General features: G+C 44.4%; 1 protein-coding gene across 1 annotated transcript; it reads left to right on the plus strand.

Moving 5' to 3' along the window:
- Window positions 1–891: 891 nt before the first annotated feature.
- LOC118716724 (spermatogenesis-associated protein 31D1) lies at window positions 892–13,463 on the plus strand. Its single transcript, XM_036434265.1, has 6 exons — window positions 892–1,020; window positions 4,481–4,536; window positions 8,201–8,387; window positions 9,034–9,079; window positions 9,621–9,681; window positions 9,950–13,463. Exons 1-6 carry the CDS (start codon window positions 892–894, stop codon window positions 13,461–13,463), a joined length of 3,993 nt encoding a protein of 1,330 aa, XP_036290158.1.
- The last annotated feature ends 7,075 nt before the right edge of the window (window positions 13,464–20,538 follow it).

Consider the following 20,538-nt stretch of genomic DNA (forward strand, 5'->3'; position numbering starts at 1 on the left):
TCCCCCACACCATTGACCTTCTCCCAGCCTCCCCTACCCCTTGTCGCATGCCCTCATCCCATCCCCCCAGTGTCTTGTGTCCATTGGTTGCGCTTATATGCATGCATACAAGTCCTTCAACTGATCTCTTTCACCTCCTCCCCAACACTCCCCAGCCTTCCCCCTGTAATTAGACTTAACAAAATATTTTAATTGAGGTTCAATAGAACATTCCAAGTGCTCTAGACCCACACAGGGAATGAGCATTCAGGAGCATTTGTTCACACACACAGATGAGTTTTACTTCCTCCAGTTTTTTCTTTATTTGGGACTCTTAATTCTCGACTCTTAGAGAGGCCACGAAGCCATATCCATGATGACAGCCTCTTCCATTTGGACATCCCACCTCATCTTCACTTTTCTCTCAGCCTTCCAGGCCTTTGTTGCCTTTTTCGTCCCTGCCCCAGGACTGCCCTGCATGTTACTCCTTCAGCGTGGTCAAGCTCAGTTTCCTCCTGGGTGATTTGGGCATGTTGAACCCTAGGCAAGCCAGGAGGTCGGGGATGGGCGAGGCTCCCAGCATAGAACTTCTGAGATAACGTGCCTTCTACTCCAGATGTGCACATTGTCCTGCACTAGCACTTTGCTGGAAGAACCACTATCTCCTGCCACCCAGCCTGTGAGTGCTGACCCCAAGAGTCAGGAGGGGGAGAGGAGGAGCGAGAGCCCTGCAGCTCCAGTGAAGCGCTGGCCCATGGACGACACTTGGTGATGGTACCTAGTGCGTCCTCTTCACCAGTGGCATCTTGCTGTACGTCTCCAAAGGTAGAAAACCCTGGGAAATCCTGCAGAGTGCAAGCATTTTCGAGCCAAAAAACTGTCGAGAGCCACACACAATTTCCATATGCGGGGATGATGAATTTTCAACTGACCAGTCAACAAAGACTCTTCATCTTCAAAGAGGAATGCAGCATTTCAGAAGGTGTGCCAGCCGGCAAGGTGTTCACCACATGGGGCGTCCACAGGGACTGGGAGCGTCAGGTGGGTCTTGGGGCCTCACAGAGGCTCTGTGTGTGTCAGGCGTGGTCCCGAAGCTTCCCTTACAGAGGAGACTGGAGGCCTCTGAGGCCACCATACATCACACGGGTTTTCAGTGTCTGGGCTGAGGGTGGAACCTGCTTTCTCCCCTCACCAATGCTGACCCATTGCCTATTCAAGTATGGCAGAAGATCCAGAGTCCTCATGCAAATCCTTTGTATTTTTAAACCAGTGAAGGGCTTTATAGCTCGTTCTGGAGCTCATATCCACCTCTTTCTGGAAATGATCCTCAAAGCAGAACTGAAATACTGAAATCCCTCTAGCCACAATCTCCACTTTGTTTGTCCTCTCTTTTCCAAAGAAGCATCAGTTATTATTTTCTCTCTAATTTCTTTTTATCTCAGATAATGGTTCCTTTACCCCCTCAGCTCTCTCTCTTCTCCAAGTTCATCATTGCAGTTCCTTTCATTCCCCCCATTAGTCCTGTTTTACAACTCTTAAAGGCGTGATCCTCAGCCATTTCCACCTTCCCTGAATCCCTAAAAATCTCCTTTTTGTCTTAAAAATTATGTAAAAATGCTTCTACTAAACATATGAATAGGACACCATGCAGGTAGCCAACCCCATCACATACTAGATGCAACCAGGATCCCTTTTGAAGAGTATGATTGAAAGTAGTGAGAGTGGTGACCTAGAGCTGGCATTGTCGCATTTATTTGTTGTGTTGAGTCAGGAGATAAGGAAGATAGTTGACAAAGACCTACTAGGGAATACTAATGATAAAATTAGTTATTGTAACAGTGATACTGAATGCTTATGATGTTCAAATCTCTGGACTAAGGCTTACATATATTATTTTTCTCCATCCTAGTAATAACCCTGGAGGAAAGCACCATTATTATGCCTGTATTCCAAATAGGAAATTGAAGCACAGAGATTCAGCAAGAGGCTCAGGGCCCTCTTCTAGAAATAATAGGTGATCTCCCAGAAATGTTTCCAACTTGCCAAAGAAGGATGCAGAATTTCCCTCGGATGCAAGAGAGACTTCAGGAATCCTTTTCAGAGAAGGGGGATCTTTACCCAATGGACTCCCCATACCTAGCCAAGAGCTGGCACACAGTAGGTATTCGGCCTGTTTATGGAATATGTATATTAATAAGCTTCATTGCCATCTTTGAACATGATGTCAAGGTTCAGTGTACAACCAGAAGCGAGACCCAGCCTGGCCAGCATGGCTCAGTGGTTGAGTATTGATCCATGAACCCAGAGGTCATGGTTCAATTCCTGGTCAGGACACATGCCTGGGTTGTAGGCTCGGTCTCTAGGAGGAGGCATGCAGGAGGCAGCTGATCGATGCTTCTCTGTCATCATTGATGATTCTCCCTCTCACCCTCTTCCTTCCTCTCTCTGAAATAAATAAAAACATATATATTTTAAAAGTGGGATCAGATAATAATTCTCATTCATAAGTGTTGCTATGAGGTGAGAAAGAACTCTTTACCCTGGCTGAACAATAGAACCACCCACGAGCTTTGTAAAGGCACGGCTTTTCTGGGCTCACCTCCCGCCTCCTGATGGGAACTTCCCTGGGCAGCCTGGGAATCCACACTCATGACCACACCTCTCCAGGTGACTATGACGCAGAACTGATTGGTGACTCTTTCACCAGGGGAAGGGAACTTCACAGGCTGTCCCCACACATGCTCCCTGCCAGCTGGCTTACCACCAGGCCCACTCCTGAGGAGGCACCAGAAGGGGACCAGGATGTGGAAGAGTGAAGCCACAGGGACACGGCTGCTGCTTCCTTTACCAAAGGCTCAGCTCCTCAGAGAGCCCCAGAGAGCCCCGTATTGGCCACAGCCCCCTCCCCAGCTGAGTTCTGGCTCCTCTCCTGTTCCCTTCAGCCCTCCTGGTTCTCAGCTGTTATTAGCCTAGGTCCGTGGTCGGCAAACTGCGATTCCCAAGCCACATGTGGCTCTTTGGTCCTCTTGAGTGTGGTTCTTTCACAAAATACCACGGCCTGGGTGAGTCTATTTTGAAGAAGTGGCGTTAGAAGAAGCTTAAGTTTAAAAAATTTGGCTCTCAAAAGAAATTTCAATCGTACTGTTGATATTTGGCTCTGCGGACTAATGAGTTTGCCCACCACTGGCCTAGGTGCTCCTTCAGCACCCCTTTTTAATGCCCCATAGCCCCTGCCCACATACCTGAAAATGGCCTTCCACTAACCTCTTTTCAATCTCCTGACTGGCACTACACACACACATACACACACACACACACACACACACACACACACACACACACACGGGACGTGGTGTAAAGGGGGCCCCAGGCGTTCCTTTCTTGGGATTTTGCTTATCAGACCATTCCCAGCCCTTTACCCACCTGCTTGGATGTAGAAGCTAACAGTTGACTGGGTCTTCCCGGGCTCCAGCCAGCAGCGGCAACCCAGACGTCATTTATCATAGTTTGTTCCAAGTAAGAAAGGAGATCCTAATACTACCTTCTAGAGTACTGACCTGTGTTGTCATGAGCCTAACATTAAAAAACATATTAAAACAAAAACCATTCCCTCTGTGGTTTCCATGTCCAAATTATTGAAAAGCCACTCTGTTCAAAGTAGCTCTGTTCACTGGCTCCCTGACTCTTGAAGGGTGGGGCAGTGGGTGAAAGAACTATAGGAGCCTTCTTGGAATGAGGTTGGGAAGAAAGGGGCAGACTCCCTCCAGAGGTGAGCCAGAGATTCAATCATTTTCCCCACAACCTCAACGTTTTCTGCTGAAGCTCAGGAAATCGGTCTCTTCACTTACCACCCAGACTGCCATGTGCTGAAACAGACTCAGGCCCTAAAGGAACCCAAGCTGAGGAAGTGCCCTCCAAACCCAGTCCAGAGTTTTCGAACCTTGGCCAACCTCTCCCATGCGCTTGGCCTAACACACAGATCTGGGCTGGGTTTAGGTTTCAGAATGGCAGTTTCAAAGTCTCTTATTACTGAAGATCAGGGTTTGCTGAGAGCAATAGCGTTTTAAAGCCCCCTGAGCAGAGGGCCACAGGAGCTGTGGGGGATCTGCCGATCTCAACTTATACAAGGTACCAAATGCAGAGGGGGTGGGGGCCACACGCTTGGCTGACGCTGCTCTAAGTGCAATTTGCAAAAATTAGAAGGCCAGCTTCCGCAAACCCAGGTAACAGCCCACAGATGGAGCAGCAATGCTCAGGTGTGACCTCTGTCCACCTCCGTGGCATTCTCAGCTGCCAAGCAAGGAAGCCATGGGTGACTGCTGGGCAGCTGAGGGCAGGATTGGTCCCTCAGCCCATTATCAGCTGCCCTCAGGATGACTATGGTTCCAAGTTCCCCTCCCTCTGTGGGCCATCTTGATCAGACTGAGACCTGAGCTCCAAGTCTCTATCAAGCCCAATCTCTGTACTGTCACCATCTAGCCCTTCGTTTCCCTGGCCACAGAAGTCCCGAGAAGAATTAGACATGGAGACTCAGGAGACCCAAGCAATAACGTTTAGGTGGGTGCCAACTAGGTTTCATCTGTGAGTTTCATATTCAGTCGTCACAGCAACCCTAGTGGGCAGAGGCTGGGATTATTCTCTACCTTCTAGTTAAGAAGGCTGCCACTTAGAATTTTAGGGCAAAGTGGCATTGCTAAAAAGAAGAGGCCGTGCCCTAGACAGGTGGCTCATTTGATTAGAGTGTCCTCCCATACACCAAAAGCTTGTGGGTTCGATTCCTAGTCAGGGTACCTATCTAGGTTGTGGGTTCAGTCTTTGGTTTGGGTGCATACAGGAGACAACAAATCATTTCATTTCATGTATGAAAACAGGAATGAGTGTTCCTAGTCAAGGCTCCCTCAGATGCTCTTCTCCACCCTAGGGCTGCCTCCCAGACACTATGCTCCCCCTACTGGAGGTGTGACAAACACCTACCTAAACCAGGTAGCACAGGAAGTAAGACATGGTTTTTTTTAAATTGATTTTTGAGAGAGAGGAAAAAAGAGGGAAAGAGAGAGAGAGAGAAAGAAAAAAAAAAACATTAAGAGGAAAATAAATATTGATCAGCTGCCTCCTATACTGCCCCTACCAGAGATCAAGCCTGTAACCTGGGCTGTGTCTGGACCGGAAGTGGAACTGTAAGCTTCACCTCTGGTGTGAGAAATGTCTCAGAATTTCCAGACATATCTGTGCTGTCACAGCACTTCTGCTGGGACGCTGCAGGAGGTGAAGGGGACATAGTTGTGTGGCCAGTAGAAGGCACCCACCTGTGAGTCCTCACCCCAGGCCAACGGCAAGGATGCCAAGAGGCTCCTCCCTGACAGACACTCTCTTGCCTACATCACAATGGAAAACAATGCAAACCTTTCTTCTTTATCTTGTTTGTAGTTTTAACTGTTATATTGCTCCTCATGAAAATAAATGAAAATGAGTGTCCCAGTGTATCACTGAACATCACAAATGAACACCTAGGGGAGAACACTGCGTATTAGCACATTTATTTTGTCCATTTTCATTTGGATATAACTTTTAATTCACAAAGCTATTCACCATTATTTTTAACAACTTTAAGTAACCCATTACATTGTTCTGGGCACTGCCATCACTGAAATATATTTTGTAAGTAATTTTAAATATTAGTCAGAACCAAATTAGCATTTTTAGTAAATAGTTTTGTATTTTATATTAAAAAAAAATAAAAACCAACACTAAACTCTTTTTTAATACATAAATGCCAAGTTTGCTTGAAGAGAATTATACCTATCGGAATTGTTTTTAAATTACGTAAACACTGATCACACACACATTTGTTTATGAGTTCATTCAACAAATATGGCCCGAGTGCCTGTTGTGTGCCAAGCACTGCTGTAAGGAGCTGGGAATTCGGTAGTAAACAAGCCAGAGTCCCTTCCCTTGTGGAAACTATAATCCAGTGGGACAGTCAGACTAAACAAGGAAATAACTGCATAATATAATTTCAGGTAGCAAACTGCTCTGAGGGAAAATAATACAGGAAAGAGGAACAGAGAATGCTGGTAGAGAGTGTATTTTAAACATATCAATTTTCTATTGCTGCATAGCAAATCACCACAAACTCAGTGGTTTAAGGCAACACACATGTATCATATCCCATTATTCAAGGTAAGGAATCAAGGCCTATGGTTCTCTGCTTAAATCTCTGCTTAAGACAAGATGGTAGTCAAAGGATCAGCCAGGGCTGAGTTGAATCCAAGGCTTGGGGTTCTCTTCTAAACACGTTTGTTGGCATAATTCAGTGCCTACAGTTGTAGAACTTGTGGAGGCAGAAGGAAAATGTTTGCAACTTCTTCTTTCTCTTCTAAGGGCTACTCTGATTGGGTCAGGCCCAGGTAATCTCCATTCAGAGTCAAGCATTAGTAACATAATCATGGAAATTGGGTCCCACTGAATCACAGGTTCCACCTGCTCAGGACAGTATACCTAGGGGTCTAGCTCATGGGAGCCACCTTAGAAGGTTCCTGATGAGAGACAGATGTCTAGAGAAGGGCTTTGCATGCTGGTTACTTTTGAAGCAAACACCTGGGAAAAGACTAGTGAAAAATGTAAAAGTACATATGACACTGGCTTTCTTGACTCACATTATATTTCTATTGATCAGTACTATGATAGACACTGAACAAATGCTTTACAACAATGCTGAAAATAAGCATTATATGCATTCCTATCTTACCAATGAGAAAGCTGAGATCCCAAGAGGAACCTCATGTTCACACAGTCAAGTGTGATAAGACCAGGGTGTGAACCGAGGCAAGTAAGGAAGCTGCAGAGCAGGTCACAGGATGACAACTTGTGCCGTCACTCAGGGGACACTCTTAGGAGCACTCAGTGCTGGGTTTAATGCTGTATTGCCATTGTTTTGAGACTCATAACAATTTTACCTTAAAACTTGGCTTTGTAAGTGAAGTCTGAGGAGACAATGAGCAGAGGGCATCAGCAGAGAGCATATTCACAATGTGAGTACCTGCCCTTCCCTTCACAAACAGCATTTGGGAACCCCCATGGCACAGAATTTGTGTGGATTCATGATGGTGAGAGTTCAGTGAGGCTCAACATGAGTACAAGGTTGCTCTGTCTACCACTAAGTAAGTGGGGGTGCTCAATGCCCTGAGAGGCTACATGCTTTTCATTTGAATCAGTTGACTTTTGGGGACTGAGAACAGTTGTAGGAGTGTGGCTCAGCCCAGGGACAGTAACAGGGATGGGAGTGAGAGAGCACTGAGGATTGTCCCCAGGAAACTAAAAACATTGAAAGTCCTAAACTAATGACTTACAGCCAATGAGCCTCCTCAAATAGCAGCACGTTAGTCCAATAGAGATTCTGGCAAACACTCCTCCTTTTAGACAATATAACCAAGTGCAGCCTGAAATCTGGGACCGGACTTCTGTGTGGGGATGTACCTCAACTGAGAAGTTGTGAAGTTCTGTGGGGATCACACTCTGCCACACACCAACTCGGTCACCTCCATGGCAGCCTGAAATGTCCTGTGGAGAGCTTTATAACAGAACTTAGGGGTTGGATATACGTAAAATATGTGAGATGTATTCCTGGGAAGGATAATATTTTAAACTTTATTATTCATTTATAACTTACTGAAAAAAACTAAGATTTGCTATTTACCATCTACAAGTAAGTCTAAAAGAACTTTAAGTTCTGTATCTGGGTTTGTGTAAGTTGTATTTGAGGATATTCAGTGTAAATGTCTGGGCACAAGCAAACTTTCCAGGGAGTATTTCAGACTTGCAAGGTAGTAAACCTGGTGAGACCAAAGTCAAGGTCTCCAAATATTAAAGGGGAACCCACTAATATCTCGGTTACAGGTGAAACAAGCACAGCATTCATTAAGGTGAACATATAATATGTTAAAAGGCAAATTGGAAAACAGGAGAGTAGGGGAGCAGGACCTAGAGGTCCAAGAGAGGTGGAGGGAATGTGCTGGGCTGATTGGAGGGGGGGGGGGGGGGGGGGGCTGTGGACACACCCTCTTGAAGCTGTACCTGCCCCAACTCACAGAAACCCTTTGTGACTCCACAATGCTCTGTGATGCAGGCCTGGCTATAAAGGCAGGAGTCTGAGCTCTCAGAGCTCAGTTGCTTCGAGAAGCATTGCGATTTGGAAAATGGATCTCAGTCTATTTCTGAATAGCCTACTAGAGTTTTATCTGAGCTTCAGCTTAGAACATTTATATGACAATCTGAGCTTCGGCTTAGAATATTTATATGACAATCTCAACACAATTTCCATCTTGGTGTTGAGCTTGTTCCTCTTCTTCATTTCCTTTGTGGGAATTCCATCAATCCCAAACTTCCGGAAAAATGAACATACAGAAAAGGTAAGGAACCCTGAGTGAGAGTTTAGTGGAACCAAGCCTTTGTGTTGGCCTGAAAGCAGAGCAGTGCTGAGCCTCTGAGAACCTCTGAGTGAGCAGAAGCTGCAGCCTGAGCATATTAAGTTACTGGGTCCTATCTGAAGGGACAGAGATGGACAGTAGGCCTCAGATTATATGCTGAGAAAACCAAGTGTGGACCCCGTAAACATAGTCCTTCTTTGAGATTTTCAAAAAGGAAAAATTAAAAACATGTTAAAGCTTTAGCCGGGACCAGTTTGGCTCAATGGAAAGAGCATCGGCTTGGGGACTGAAGGGTCCCGGGTTCGATTCCGGTCAAGGGCATGTACCTTGGTTGCGGGCATATCCCCAGTAGGGGGTGTGCAAGAGGCAGCTGATCGATGACTCTCTCTCATCGATGTTTCTAGCTCTCTATCTCTCTCCCTTTCTCTGTATAAAAATCAATAAAATATATTTAAGAAAAACATGTTAAAGCTTTAAAAATGATAAAAGAAACACAAAGTTCTATCAGTTAAAATGTATTTGGGTGACTCAAAGAAACATTATTCTTAGATAGTATATGTCTAAGTTTTCTAGGAAGAGGAGGAGAGAAATGAGTCCCAATGACCCATTCTTTCCTTTTTGTTCTCAGCGTCAGAACAGAGCCAAGAGGAGAAGGAAAGGTGGGACACGGAAAGGTAAGGTTCTGCCTATTCCCCCTGAGCTCCCCAAGGGTGACCCTTCCTCTCTCCTTTCCATGAGGTACCAGGTCCATGATCTCTGTCAGTTGGTAAACACAACCTATCAGGAGACAGAGCCCTCATAGAAGAGGCTCATGGAAATTCAGAACCTGAGATACTGCTCAGATTCCCTGCTCTGCTGTCCTTGGGTAAGAAGCAGTGATGGACATGGGAAATGGGTATTGCACAATAGCTGTCAAAAGTCAGAAGTTCTATCTCCTGACTTTGAGAAAGTGCTTTGGCTTCAGGATTATCAGATTCCTCTTTGTTGTAACCATTGACCCCTCTGCTTCACAGAGTGGTTTTGAGCATCAAATGCGATTATTTTATAAATGAAGTGTCATACATATGGGGACCTTATTAATATCATCATTGACCATTTGACCTAATTCTTGGGGCTTTCAGAGTCTAATATCCCAATGGTCTCCCATTAAGGGATTCCTTTGTAATGCCTATGTGTCTACCTTCATTACATGTAATTCACTCTCCTGGTTCTCAGGTTCGAGATATTACCACAGCCAAGCGGAGGAGAAAAGAGAGCTGATTTCTTTCCTAAAAAGGTAACTAGTCTTTCCCCTTCTTTCTGAGCTCTCTTTATCATGGTCTATGCATTTCCATGGATTCAGTGGAACCTTCCCTAGTCATGGGAGGGGTTGCCATAGGAACGGAAATATGAGTGAATGCTTGGGATGAGTGCATTGTGAAGTCATGAATATGGAGCAGTGTGAAGGGCAGCAGGCTTCAGGTGCCCCACCCTCACCAGGCCAGTAGGTCCTCTTTTCCTTGTTTTGGTCCTGGCTACATCTTTTTACCTCATGTCTCCTGCAGCCAGAATTATGATATCACCCGCTTTCGCCAACTTTTATGTCCAGACCCCTCCTGTGAGTTCTGTAATAATGCAGCTGCTGAAATTAATCAAATGGTGTCCTCAGAGGCCCAGGAAAAGTCTACTCCCTCTGTAGCCCCTGTGGACCCTGTGGCTTTCACAGCTCCTGTGACAGCTCCAGTGCCTGAACCATCATTCAATCAGTCATCTGCCTGGTCAACAATCTCTGAAGAAGAACTAACAACCACTCCTCTGCCTGAGCCTTCTCCACCACCTCCCTCTGTTCTATCCCATAACTCAATGACCCCCATGGGTGATTTTTTATCATCTTCACCACCCGATCAAACTATGCCTCCAGCGCCAGTGCACCATTCTTCACCCCGGCGCAAAGACTTATTCTCTTCGACCTTGTCACAATCTGATTTCCATCAAGGGTTGCTTGCCCTGCGTTCTACAAAAACCTCTTTTGGGGCAGACCCTGCAGCCAAATTTATAGATCCTAGACACCTCTTATTTCTCAGCCCTGATGAGCATGACTCAGCCCAGCAGCACATACATCCTAAGACCTGGGATAATCATGTAAAGCAAAAACTTACCCAGCTTTTTTGGGGTCTTCCATCTCTACACAGTGAGTCTTTGTCCTCTGCTGTTCATGCCTCAGGTGACTGTGCAGTGTTCTTTAATAGCATTTCAACTACCTTCACAGGCCAAAAGTCCCCAGGACCTCCTTATTGCCTACCTCCATCCTTGCCTGAGGTTCAACCTCAACCCTTGCCTCAAACCCTGCCTCAATCCCAGCACTTAGATCTTACTCAGATCCAACCCCAGGCCCACCTTCAATCTCCACTCCCAATCCTACCATCCAGTCCCATTACCCAGAAGAAGGTCTGTGAAGTGTTTTCCCACAGACCCAAGAATGAATCAGAATGTCTCACCTCATCTGAAACTAAGCATCTGGAATCCAATGTGTTGCCAAAGGAACAGGAAAGTTTGAGGGGCTTAACCTCTGTGGTTCAAAGATCTAAGGCCCATGTTGCAATATCCATCGATCCTGTAGAGTTTCCTTTTAGGACTGAATTTCGAGAGAAATTTGAGAGTCACCTTAGAGTGAGGCTCATTCAATACCACAAAGGCCAGCCCTGCAGGACCCATTGGTCTCTCTCACCTCTTGAGTCAAAGAGCAGTTCTGATCTCTCCTGGGTTCCTGTGATTAAGGACCAGAGTAGTGAAAATCCAAATGATAGATTGAGCCAACCAGGAAGCCCCTATGAGAGAAGCTCAGAGAAGTCTCAACTAGAGGAGTATGAAAGGAAGGATAAGGTACACAGTCAAGAGAATGATCCCAAAGTTTACCTGTTGAGACATTCAGATAAGAATGTGGGAAGTGGCTCTGAGGTGATGAGCCTGTCAAGAGAAAACACAATATTTTCTCAGAGACAACTGGAAAATGTCTGGAAAATACATTTGAAAAAAAAATTTGAGAAAATCAGTGAGGGTCAGCTTCCTGGGACTGTGCACAGTTCACAGCCCTCTATCAAGCAGAATCCTGTAAAATCCCACACCATAGTAGAGCAAATCAGTGTGCCATCATCGGTGGGTGGGCACTACCACCTGGACACATCCCAAAAGTGTCCCTTGCTTGAGAATGGCACACAGCAGATGCAGAAACCCCACATTCCCAAGGTTCAGATGAGGATGTCAGGCCATCCCACCAAAGCTCTTGAATCCAAAGAATACTTCCAATCTCAAGATACTGCATCATATTCTTTGATTAATCCCAACTATTCTTCTTCAACCAAACTGATTTCCAAGGTAAACACTAAATCGGAGGCCTTCATGCCTCTGAGAGGAAACTCTGAATCTCTTATTGGGGACAAAGCGGGAACAGAAAGTTCAGCTGATGACCTGAATTTTCCTCTCCCTGCCACCTCACCGGTGAGCAAGAAAGGACATTCACCTGCTAATATCCAACACACACTCTCAGAGGAAATCCAGAAATTTTTGAAAACCAAACCTATCAAAAACACCATCAGTGACAATAAAAGTCAGAGTCATTCTTTGATATCCAACATTCAACCCCCAAAGATGCCTGCAAGGATAGCAGGGACCGGACAGGAGACAAAGAATGCCCACCCACCGATGAATTCTAATGACATGGGCAAAAACAGGGAGAAATCAGAACCTGCTTTCATATCCAGTGTGTCCAGGGAGATAGTCAGGCCTGAGGAGCTCAATGCTCTGCAACTGAAAAGGAGTGACGTTTTGACAACCAGCAAGCCAGGAATCTCCCAAAGAATAAACCCAGAAACAACTATGACCATTGAAAACCCACCATCTAAATTTTCAGTTCAAGCTCCTAACTTATCAGAACTTAAAACGCAAGTAATGGCTGAGTTAATGGTGAAGTTAAAGAAAAAGTATAAGCAGGCGCACGGCCAACCCTGGGACAATTCCAGTGACTCAGACAGCTGGACATACAAATCCTCCCCGTCTCCTGCTCAGGATGTCTCCATTGCTGATGCAGGAGTGCTCCAGGGGCTGCATGTCCATTCAAAGGACAGTGCAGTTCGTATAGAGAAGCAACAGGAACCTTGGCTTCACAGGCATGAATTAAGAACCTGCCAGAATTTACCAGCAGATGTAAAGAAAGATACCATGCACTCTCCTCCAAAGCTTACAGGCTCCAAATCAGTAGAGCGTGGTGGAGGAGATACAAGAATGAGACTTTCCCAACCTGGAGGGAAGACATTTCCTTCTCAGGATAAAGGTTTAGAGGACATACTTGGGAGCAAGTCTCCCCAAACCATATCACAGACGGGACAGGTGCCACCACCTCTCCCTACCTCCTCATTTGTGGGCAAGGCAGATAGCAATTTCCTTGGTAAAATGAAGAACTTTTTCCAACGGCTTCAGCCAGGAATAAAACAGAAAATGCCAGAACCCCCCCAGGAAAAAGGCATCCCCCTATCATCTGCACAGAGCAGAAGCCCAGTGAAAAGCACAGCTGCCTTTACTGGGGCAGCACATGTCGTGTCAGACATCGGGAAGTCTTCAAGAGAGAAACTGGGGCGTCAGCAGGCAGGAGCTACCAACTGCCCTCAGGAGTCCCTTCCCTCGGCAGCGCAGCCTGGGAAGCCTGTGCAGAAGGAAGCAGTGCAGGCCCAGGCAGAGCCAGGCCAGGGGCATCCTTCTCACCGCAGAACTCCCACAATTATAAATGCCATGTCCAGCCGCCACGCAGCTATCTTGGCTGGCCAGGGTTCTAGAGATACCATAAACGAGGACAAACACCCCCAAAACGTGGCATTAAAGCCACATCAGAAGGACCCCCAATCTGTGGCCCTCAAGGAGACTGTGCCTCCTCCAAGCCCCACCTGCAGGCTTCAAGTGGCCAAGGGGCCTCCGGCTGTTCCCACCACTGCTGGAGGCACTGCGTGCAGACATCAGTCTCCTCGATTTAGACACACAATGCTTCTCCAAAATTTCCAGCGGGAACCATTTCCCTCCCCCAAATAATCCCCCCCTGGAGAGGAGTATGGGCTTGCCTAATAAATGACTCTAAAATAATAGTGATGTCTTCTCTGTGTCCTGTGTTGGGGGAATGGGTTTAAGGTTTCTCAGGGCTTGTGCTTAGGGAAAGAAAGAAGTTCAGCTCCAACTGATGGCTTCCTTTGGCTTCCAAAAGTGACGAATTCCTGCCCTCGCTGGTTTGGCTCAGTGGATAGAGCGTCAGCCTGTGGACTGAAGGGTTCCAGGTTTGATCAAGGGCACGTGCTCAGGTTGTAGGCTCAATCCCCAGTGGGAGGGTATGCAGGAAGAAGCTGATTAATGAGTCTCTCTCATCAGAGATCTTTCTATCTCTCTCTCATTCCTCTCTGAAATAAATAAAAATATATATTAAAAACACACACACACAAAAAAGTGACCATTGCCTAGAGCCAGAGGGCAGATGAGAAATATATATCATGTGCCCTCCCCAAAAGCCCACTTCCTCCCTGATGAGGTTGGAGGAGATGGGCTCTGTCTCCCCCCATAGCTTAGCCTTAAGGAACATGGAGAGCAGCCCACACCTTCCCTTCAGGGAATGCTTTATGTCCTTTAAGGCTGCAGAGAAGACAGGCCTTCTACATCTCAAGATCATCAAGGACAGATTATATATATATGATACCTGAGGATATTTCTCCATTAATTTCTGGAGAGACTTGAAGTGAGGGTGGAGAGGTGGAGAAAGTAAGAGAGAGAAACATTGATGTGAGAGAAACACATTGATTGGTTGCCTCCTGTGTGTGCCCCTACCAGGACTGGGGACCCTGCAACCAAGGTACATACCAGGAATCAAACCCAAGACCCTTCAGTCCATAGGCCAATGCTCTCACCACTGAGAAAAACAGGCCAGAGTGGGTATATTTTTTTCAGAAAATATCAGTAAAAAAGAGACAGTGGCTCAATCATTATTTAGAATCAGTGATCAGATGATCCCACAGGTGGGTGAACCCCAAATGGGAGTGTTTGGGGGGATATTGCTGCATTGGGGTAGGGACTAGGAAAAGCATAGACTGCTCAAAAATCTTTCTATGAGTCATGTTAACATGTTGGAAAAGCATACTTGAACCTTGATGCTGAAGTATGCCTACTGAAAGTCACCTTGGGGATGGGGTTCCCACCTCTGGGTATTTCTTCAGGCTGAGGGATTGATTATTTTTATTTTTATTTCATATTTACTTTTTGCTGAGCAAAAGCACCACTCATCTATCAGTGTTAGCAATGTTAACCACTTACCTCCCAAGTAAAATAAAGCTGAAAGTAAGGAAAAGATACCTTCGAGTGAGTGAGAAAGTAAGAACAAATGAAGAGGGAAAAGAATAACATTGCTGGTGAAACAAAGATTTATGCCTCATCAGCCCCTCATTGGGAACTCTCTTGCTCCCAGCTTCCTAAAAGTGACCTAAACTCCGCCTGCTGAGGCTGGTCAGAGCACCCCACGGCACGCTGATGCCTCGTACCAAAAAGGCCTGGTGTTAGTAGAGCTATAATCTCCCCAGAACACCTTCAGCTCATGAACCAGAGATGCGTTCTAGACACTGCACCAGGTTTACAGATAGCTGAGGACTCACCATGGACTTCCATGAAATGTTTTTTGGGGGTGGGTGTGGGATGGGGGGAGGCAAATCCACATACATATCCACCCTTTCTAGAACTGTACAGACTGAAACACAAAAATGGAATGAGCATTCTCATGAGCACTTCAGGTAGCTTTCCCAGTAAGGCCAATCCCGAGTATAAAGAGAAAAAGCAAAACAAGAACAAAATACAGAGCCCCTCTCACTACCACACTTGTATATATTGGCCTTAACAGTGTCTGTAGCTAGGGATCACAGAAAAACGCAGACCAAAGAGGAACTAAAGGTGGAATGGAGCCTGAGACGGGGAACATGAAGAGGTGAGCAGGCAGCAGAGGGCTCTAACATCCACATGGACAAACAGCCAATAACGCAGCCTCCCAGTTCCTACCCCATCTCATCTCAGTGTCCTTTACTTCCACTCCAGTGCAGTCACTGACACACTGCAGACCTTATTACCAGGAACGCCTCTGCCTCTGGAATTATATAGTCTGACCTTTTACCCTTTGGCCTCATCCCCTATCCTTCCAGCATAGATGCCCATTGTTAATTTTTCAATTCCAGGTCGTTCATTTTTCTACTCATTTCCTGTCAATCCACAAAGCTCTTGGCTTCCTCCCTCACTAAGGTAGACTAGATGGTCTATCTAGTGACTCACATTTAAAAAGCTCCACTACAATGGGCCCCTTCCAGTCCCCTTGAATCCTTCCTGTCTGGCGAAATTTCAACTCTGTGTTTTTCCAGAAATGTCTTCCTATAAGTAACTGACCTAACTGATCACTACTGGATTAGATCTCACAATTGATTCTACTGGTTCCAAAAAACTACCTGGAAATCATTCCTTCATTCCACAAACAATGCTCTCATGCGAACATGTGAACAAAACAAATGGAGCTTAGTTCCATGTTTCTTTGTCCATTTTCTCCCCAAAGCTGCTCAAATCCATGGCAAATCACTTTTCTCAAACTGAGGCCATCTCCACTTGCTCAACAGATGTGCTGGACACAAGGAGCAAGAAGCCATGAGATGGGGACTTTTCAACAAAACAAAACAAAACAAAACAAAAAAACTTTCACATCCTTCTTTCCTTTTTCCTTCTTGTTTTCTATGGAAAGAGGTTTTCTTCCCAACCTCAATGGAATGTTGTGAGAGAGCTAAATTCCCATCTTGATGGACTGATGCCCCCTTGCCAGGTATTCTTTGCCTCCCTCCTGCTCCTTATGAGGTACCCAATGTCTTTTATTTTTTTAAGTTTCTTAACAACAAATTTTTACACATACATAAGTGCAGATAGAACATTATATATTTCCATGTACCCCACCCAACTTTCACAATTATCATTTGGCATGGGTAATACATCCTATTTTGACAATAAAGTGAAAAAGCCCATTGAAACATCTTGTCATTCATCTCTCAGACATATGCTATGTGCCCATGTCCAAGTTCCCCTTTTTCTTCTATATTCCTCATATATGGAAATCACTTATGCACCACAGATGTAAACAGCATGGAGCTTTAGAGGCTCTGGCAATCAGTTCTGATCTGCCTTTTAGTCAGCACTGAGGAGTCAGTTGAGTGAATTCTTCTCTCAACTCCATACAAGAAGTAATCTTACAGAGTAAATCCAGTGCACAGCATTGCTGTTCCTTAATCACACAATAACTATACTAACATGCTAAATGTATAGAAGTAGAAAACTAAAGAATTGGCATTGCTATATATTTTCAAATATTTAGAAGAATTTTTCCTGTTATGCATGAAAATGACAAACACAGATCAGACACATTTGTTTATCTTTCTTTCTAAAATGCCATTAAAAGTAAAACATTAGGTGAAAAAATGCTCAATATCACTAGCCACCAGAAAAAAAATGCAAATCACAAGCACTGGGAGATAGCAACACACACACACACACACACACACACACACACACACACACAAAGGCTAGAATCACAAAGTCAGGTAAGTCTCGCTGAGAATGTAGAGAAGGTGGAACCCTCACACACAGCCGGCAGGAATGAAAAATGGTTCAGCCACTTTGACAAATAGTCTGGCCCTTCCTCAAAATGTCAAACAGAGAGTTTCCATATGACCCAGCAACTCCACCTCTAAGTATACACTCATGCGAAATGAAAACACATGTCCACACTAAACTTGTAAACAAATGCTCACAGCAGTAGTATTCAGTATTCATAATACTCAAAAGGTGGAAACAGCCCAAATGTCCATCAACTAATGAATGGTAAATAAAATGTGGTATATCCATGCAATGTAATATATTTTGGCAATAAAATAATACATGCTATAACATGGATGAACTCTGAAAGCATTATGCTAACTGAATAAAGCCAGCCACAAATGATCACATATCATCCCATTCATATGTAATGTCCCAAACAGAGAGAACTAGAGAAATAGAAAATACATTAGTGGTTGCTTAGGGATGGAGGTGGGGGAAGAAAGGGAAGGAGAGAGATGATAACTAGAGATGATAAGGTTTCTTTTTGAAGTCATGAAAATGTTTAAAAATTCACTAGGGATGCACATATCTGTGAATATATTAAAAATCATAAAATTATACACTTTAATGAGTATGGTATGTGAGCTATATTTAAAGTTCAATAAGTAAAATATTTAAGAAGAGTAAGTACTTGAGAAGAACAAATAGGGGAAAGGAGAAGACAAAAGATGTCAACACATTTCTGGGACATGGGAATCCAGGTGAGGAGTGGTAAGTGACTAGCAGAGCAGGGGAAGTGCTGGCAGACCCATAACAGCACAAAACCCCAGGAGACGAATGACCTGATGGCACCAGACAAGAAATGAAGGGTTCCATTTGGTAAACATCTTGAATTTTTGTTCTGCTATTGTTTTATATTATGTATAATTTAAAATATATATATATTTTATTGATTTTTTAGAGAGGGATAGAGAGTTAGAAACATCAATGAGAAAAAATCATCAATCAGCTGCCTCTTGCACACCCCCGACTGGGGATGTACCCACAACCAAGGTACATGCCCTTGACCAGAATCGAACCTGGAACCTTTCAGTTCACAAGCCGAAGCTCTCTCCACTGAGCCAAACTGGTTTTGGCTATGTATAATTAAAAAAAAAAATTATTCTTTGGTGGGGGTAATTTCACGAAGTGAAAATATATGATATGGTGAATGGGTGAAGTTGGAAGTTATGTTCAAGAAATCTAAAGGGCCCTGTAGGGATGGTCAGATCTGCTGGGCTGGATCATGGCGAGATGGGTTGCAAGTTCTCCAGTAATTTGTAAAATCCTTTTGAGAAGTTAGTGTGCTTCATATGTGCAGTGGTTGTCAGATTTCTTGCCTGGGACAGAATCAGATCATTGTTTTAAAGTTGGCATTGCACACTTCTGGGGTCTGGGTGTGGTGGTGATGGTGGTAGCTACAGAAATCAAAGCTAGAAATCTCAAAGGTCAGGTAAAATTCAGGAAAAACAATAATTGGTCCATTTAAAAAATGTACTTATTTGAAAATTAAATGTTTTGAAGAGTTGGATGCATGGTAAAACCATAATCCCTTTATCCGGATTTACCCACTAACATTTTGGCGCATTTGTGACTTTTCTCCTCTCTGATATGTCTCTGTTTCTGTCTCCTTCCTTCCCTCCCCTTTCTCCCTATATATGAACAAACACACATATGGAAAATATGCATGCATTCCTATATTCTTGAGTTCCTGTATTGTGCATGTTCTCTTTCAATATTGTATATTTCTTTAAAAGATTCTCTTACATACAATACAGTTATCCCCGTCAATAATTTAACAATTGGCATAAAATTTCTAATTAATGTCCCATTCATAGTCTATTTTTGTCAATGTATTGAGTAGTCCCTTTGTGGCTTTCTTAAAAACCTCCATTACAGGTTTCAGTTTAGAAGCACATACTGCATTGAGTTGTCATGTGTCTTTATTCTCCTGGAATCTGTCTCAGGTTCTCAGCCTTTCCTTTTGATGGCAAGGCTGTTTTAAAGAACATATTCCACGTGCCGTTTTCATAATGTCTTCTCACCTAGAAAAAATTTGGATGTAGCTTATCTTGTGCAGATCTCTAAAGGATGTTTTTACAGCTCTCAGTTCTAGCGACCTTAAGGACCTTCAGGGACAGTCTTGCTATAAGAACGTGATTCCAGAAGTACAAAGGTAAGTGGAGGGGTTTTTCTGAAGAGACACCTCCAGCAGTCAAGGAAGAATGTGGGGGAGGTGGGGCTAAGAGTGCACCTTGCTTTTGGATGGAGACAATGGTGAGGCTGTGGATGCAGGAGAAGACACACACAGAATGGAGCTGTCATTGCTGGTGAACATCCTCAGTGGGAGGGAAAGGGTAGAGGACGGAGGCCAAGCCTGATTCCTCAGACACAGGGAGGGAATTCAGGCAAGAAAGGTAAGGAAATGACATGGTTTCATTTCAGCAGTTTATAAGCTAAACAGGGAAGCTGTAGTGGTTGTAACTATTCAAGGATTAGCTGGCATGGGGAGAGGAAATGAATACATATACAAAATCATCAAAGGATAATTACTTAGGAATGTTGGTGAAAAATTAAAAAGTAAAACCATTAGCTTTTCATAGAAGAAGTAACCATCAGTGTGATTTAAAAACTAAGAAATGTATTACTATATATAATCACAGTCATGCACTTGAGAAGCCCACTTCCTAATCAAGATAAGTTTGTCCTGTGTGTTGGGGGCTAGCACAATCGCTGTGTAAAATAAAGAATTTAAAAATGTGAGGAGAGAAGGAATTTAACAAAGAAAAAAGGGAACAACAGCAGGGATAGACACTGTGTGAAGAGGATGAGGTTTGAGAACCTCGGGGCTAAATAGGCTAATAGGGGGTGAATAGCCTAAATGGGATCTGGCAGAAAAAGAATTACTAAAGATTTTGGCATGTTTGCCATTGGTGCATGAGTGTGCCATGCCCTCGCCTCTCTGTCACACTTTCTGTTCATTGGTACAGGCTGCTCTGCTCTCTTATGCTTTTCAGTAAATGTGGATTCTTTGGGGGAGATATAGAGGTGGGAGCTGCTGCTAAGTATATTTCTGGTTTCCTACAAGTAAGTGTATCTCTGGTTTCAGGCAAGTAAGAACACGTTATTAACGTTCAAGGGGAAGCTGCAGTTGAGGACAGAGTACAGCAGGTTTTCAAAGAGTAATTGGAGTCCAAAAGGAGGTCACCACATGCAGTAAAGGGGCTCTGGGTAAGAGGTGGGATAAATAGAAAATTTCACTAAGTTAAAATACGTGGTGTGTTGAATGGGTGAAGTTGGAAGTTATGTTGGAGAAATATAAAGGGCCATACCTATAGGGATGGACAGATCTGCTGGACTAGATGGTGGAAAAATGGGTTGTGAGTCCACTGTCCCTGAGTTGTCCCCTAACCCACCCTCAAGAACTTTTGAGGTTTCTGTTACAGCTCTGTGATATGGGCCTGAAAATCTG

This window comes from Pipistrellus kuhlii, unplaced genomic scaffold (assembly GCF_014108245.1).
Source record: "Pipistrellus kuhlii isolate mPipKuh1 unplaced genomic scaffold, mPipKuh1.p scaffold_m20_p_12, whole genome shotgun sequence".
NCBI classification, from domain to species: domain Eukaryota; kingdom Metazoa; phylum Chordata; class Mammalia; order Chiroptera; family Vespertilionidae; genus Pipistrellus; species Pipistrellus kuhlii.

What these genes read in the sequence shown, in the direction of transcription:
- LOC118716724 (XM_036434265.1), top strand. Translation starts at nt 892, where the DNA reads ATGATGAATTTTCAACTGACCAGTCAACAAAGACTCTTCATCTTCAAA. An exon ending in ACCCAAGCAATAACGTTTAG is followed by an intron (nt 4,537 to 8,200) that starts GTGGGTGCCAAC and finishes ATTTCTGAATAG; the next exon opens with CCTACTAGAGTTTTATCTGA. An exon ending in AAAATGAACATACAGAAAAG is followed by an intron (nt 8,388 to 9,033) that starts GTAAGGAACCCT and finishes TTTTGTTCTCAG; the next exon opens with CGTCAGAACAGAGCCAAGAG.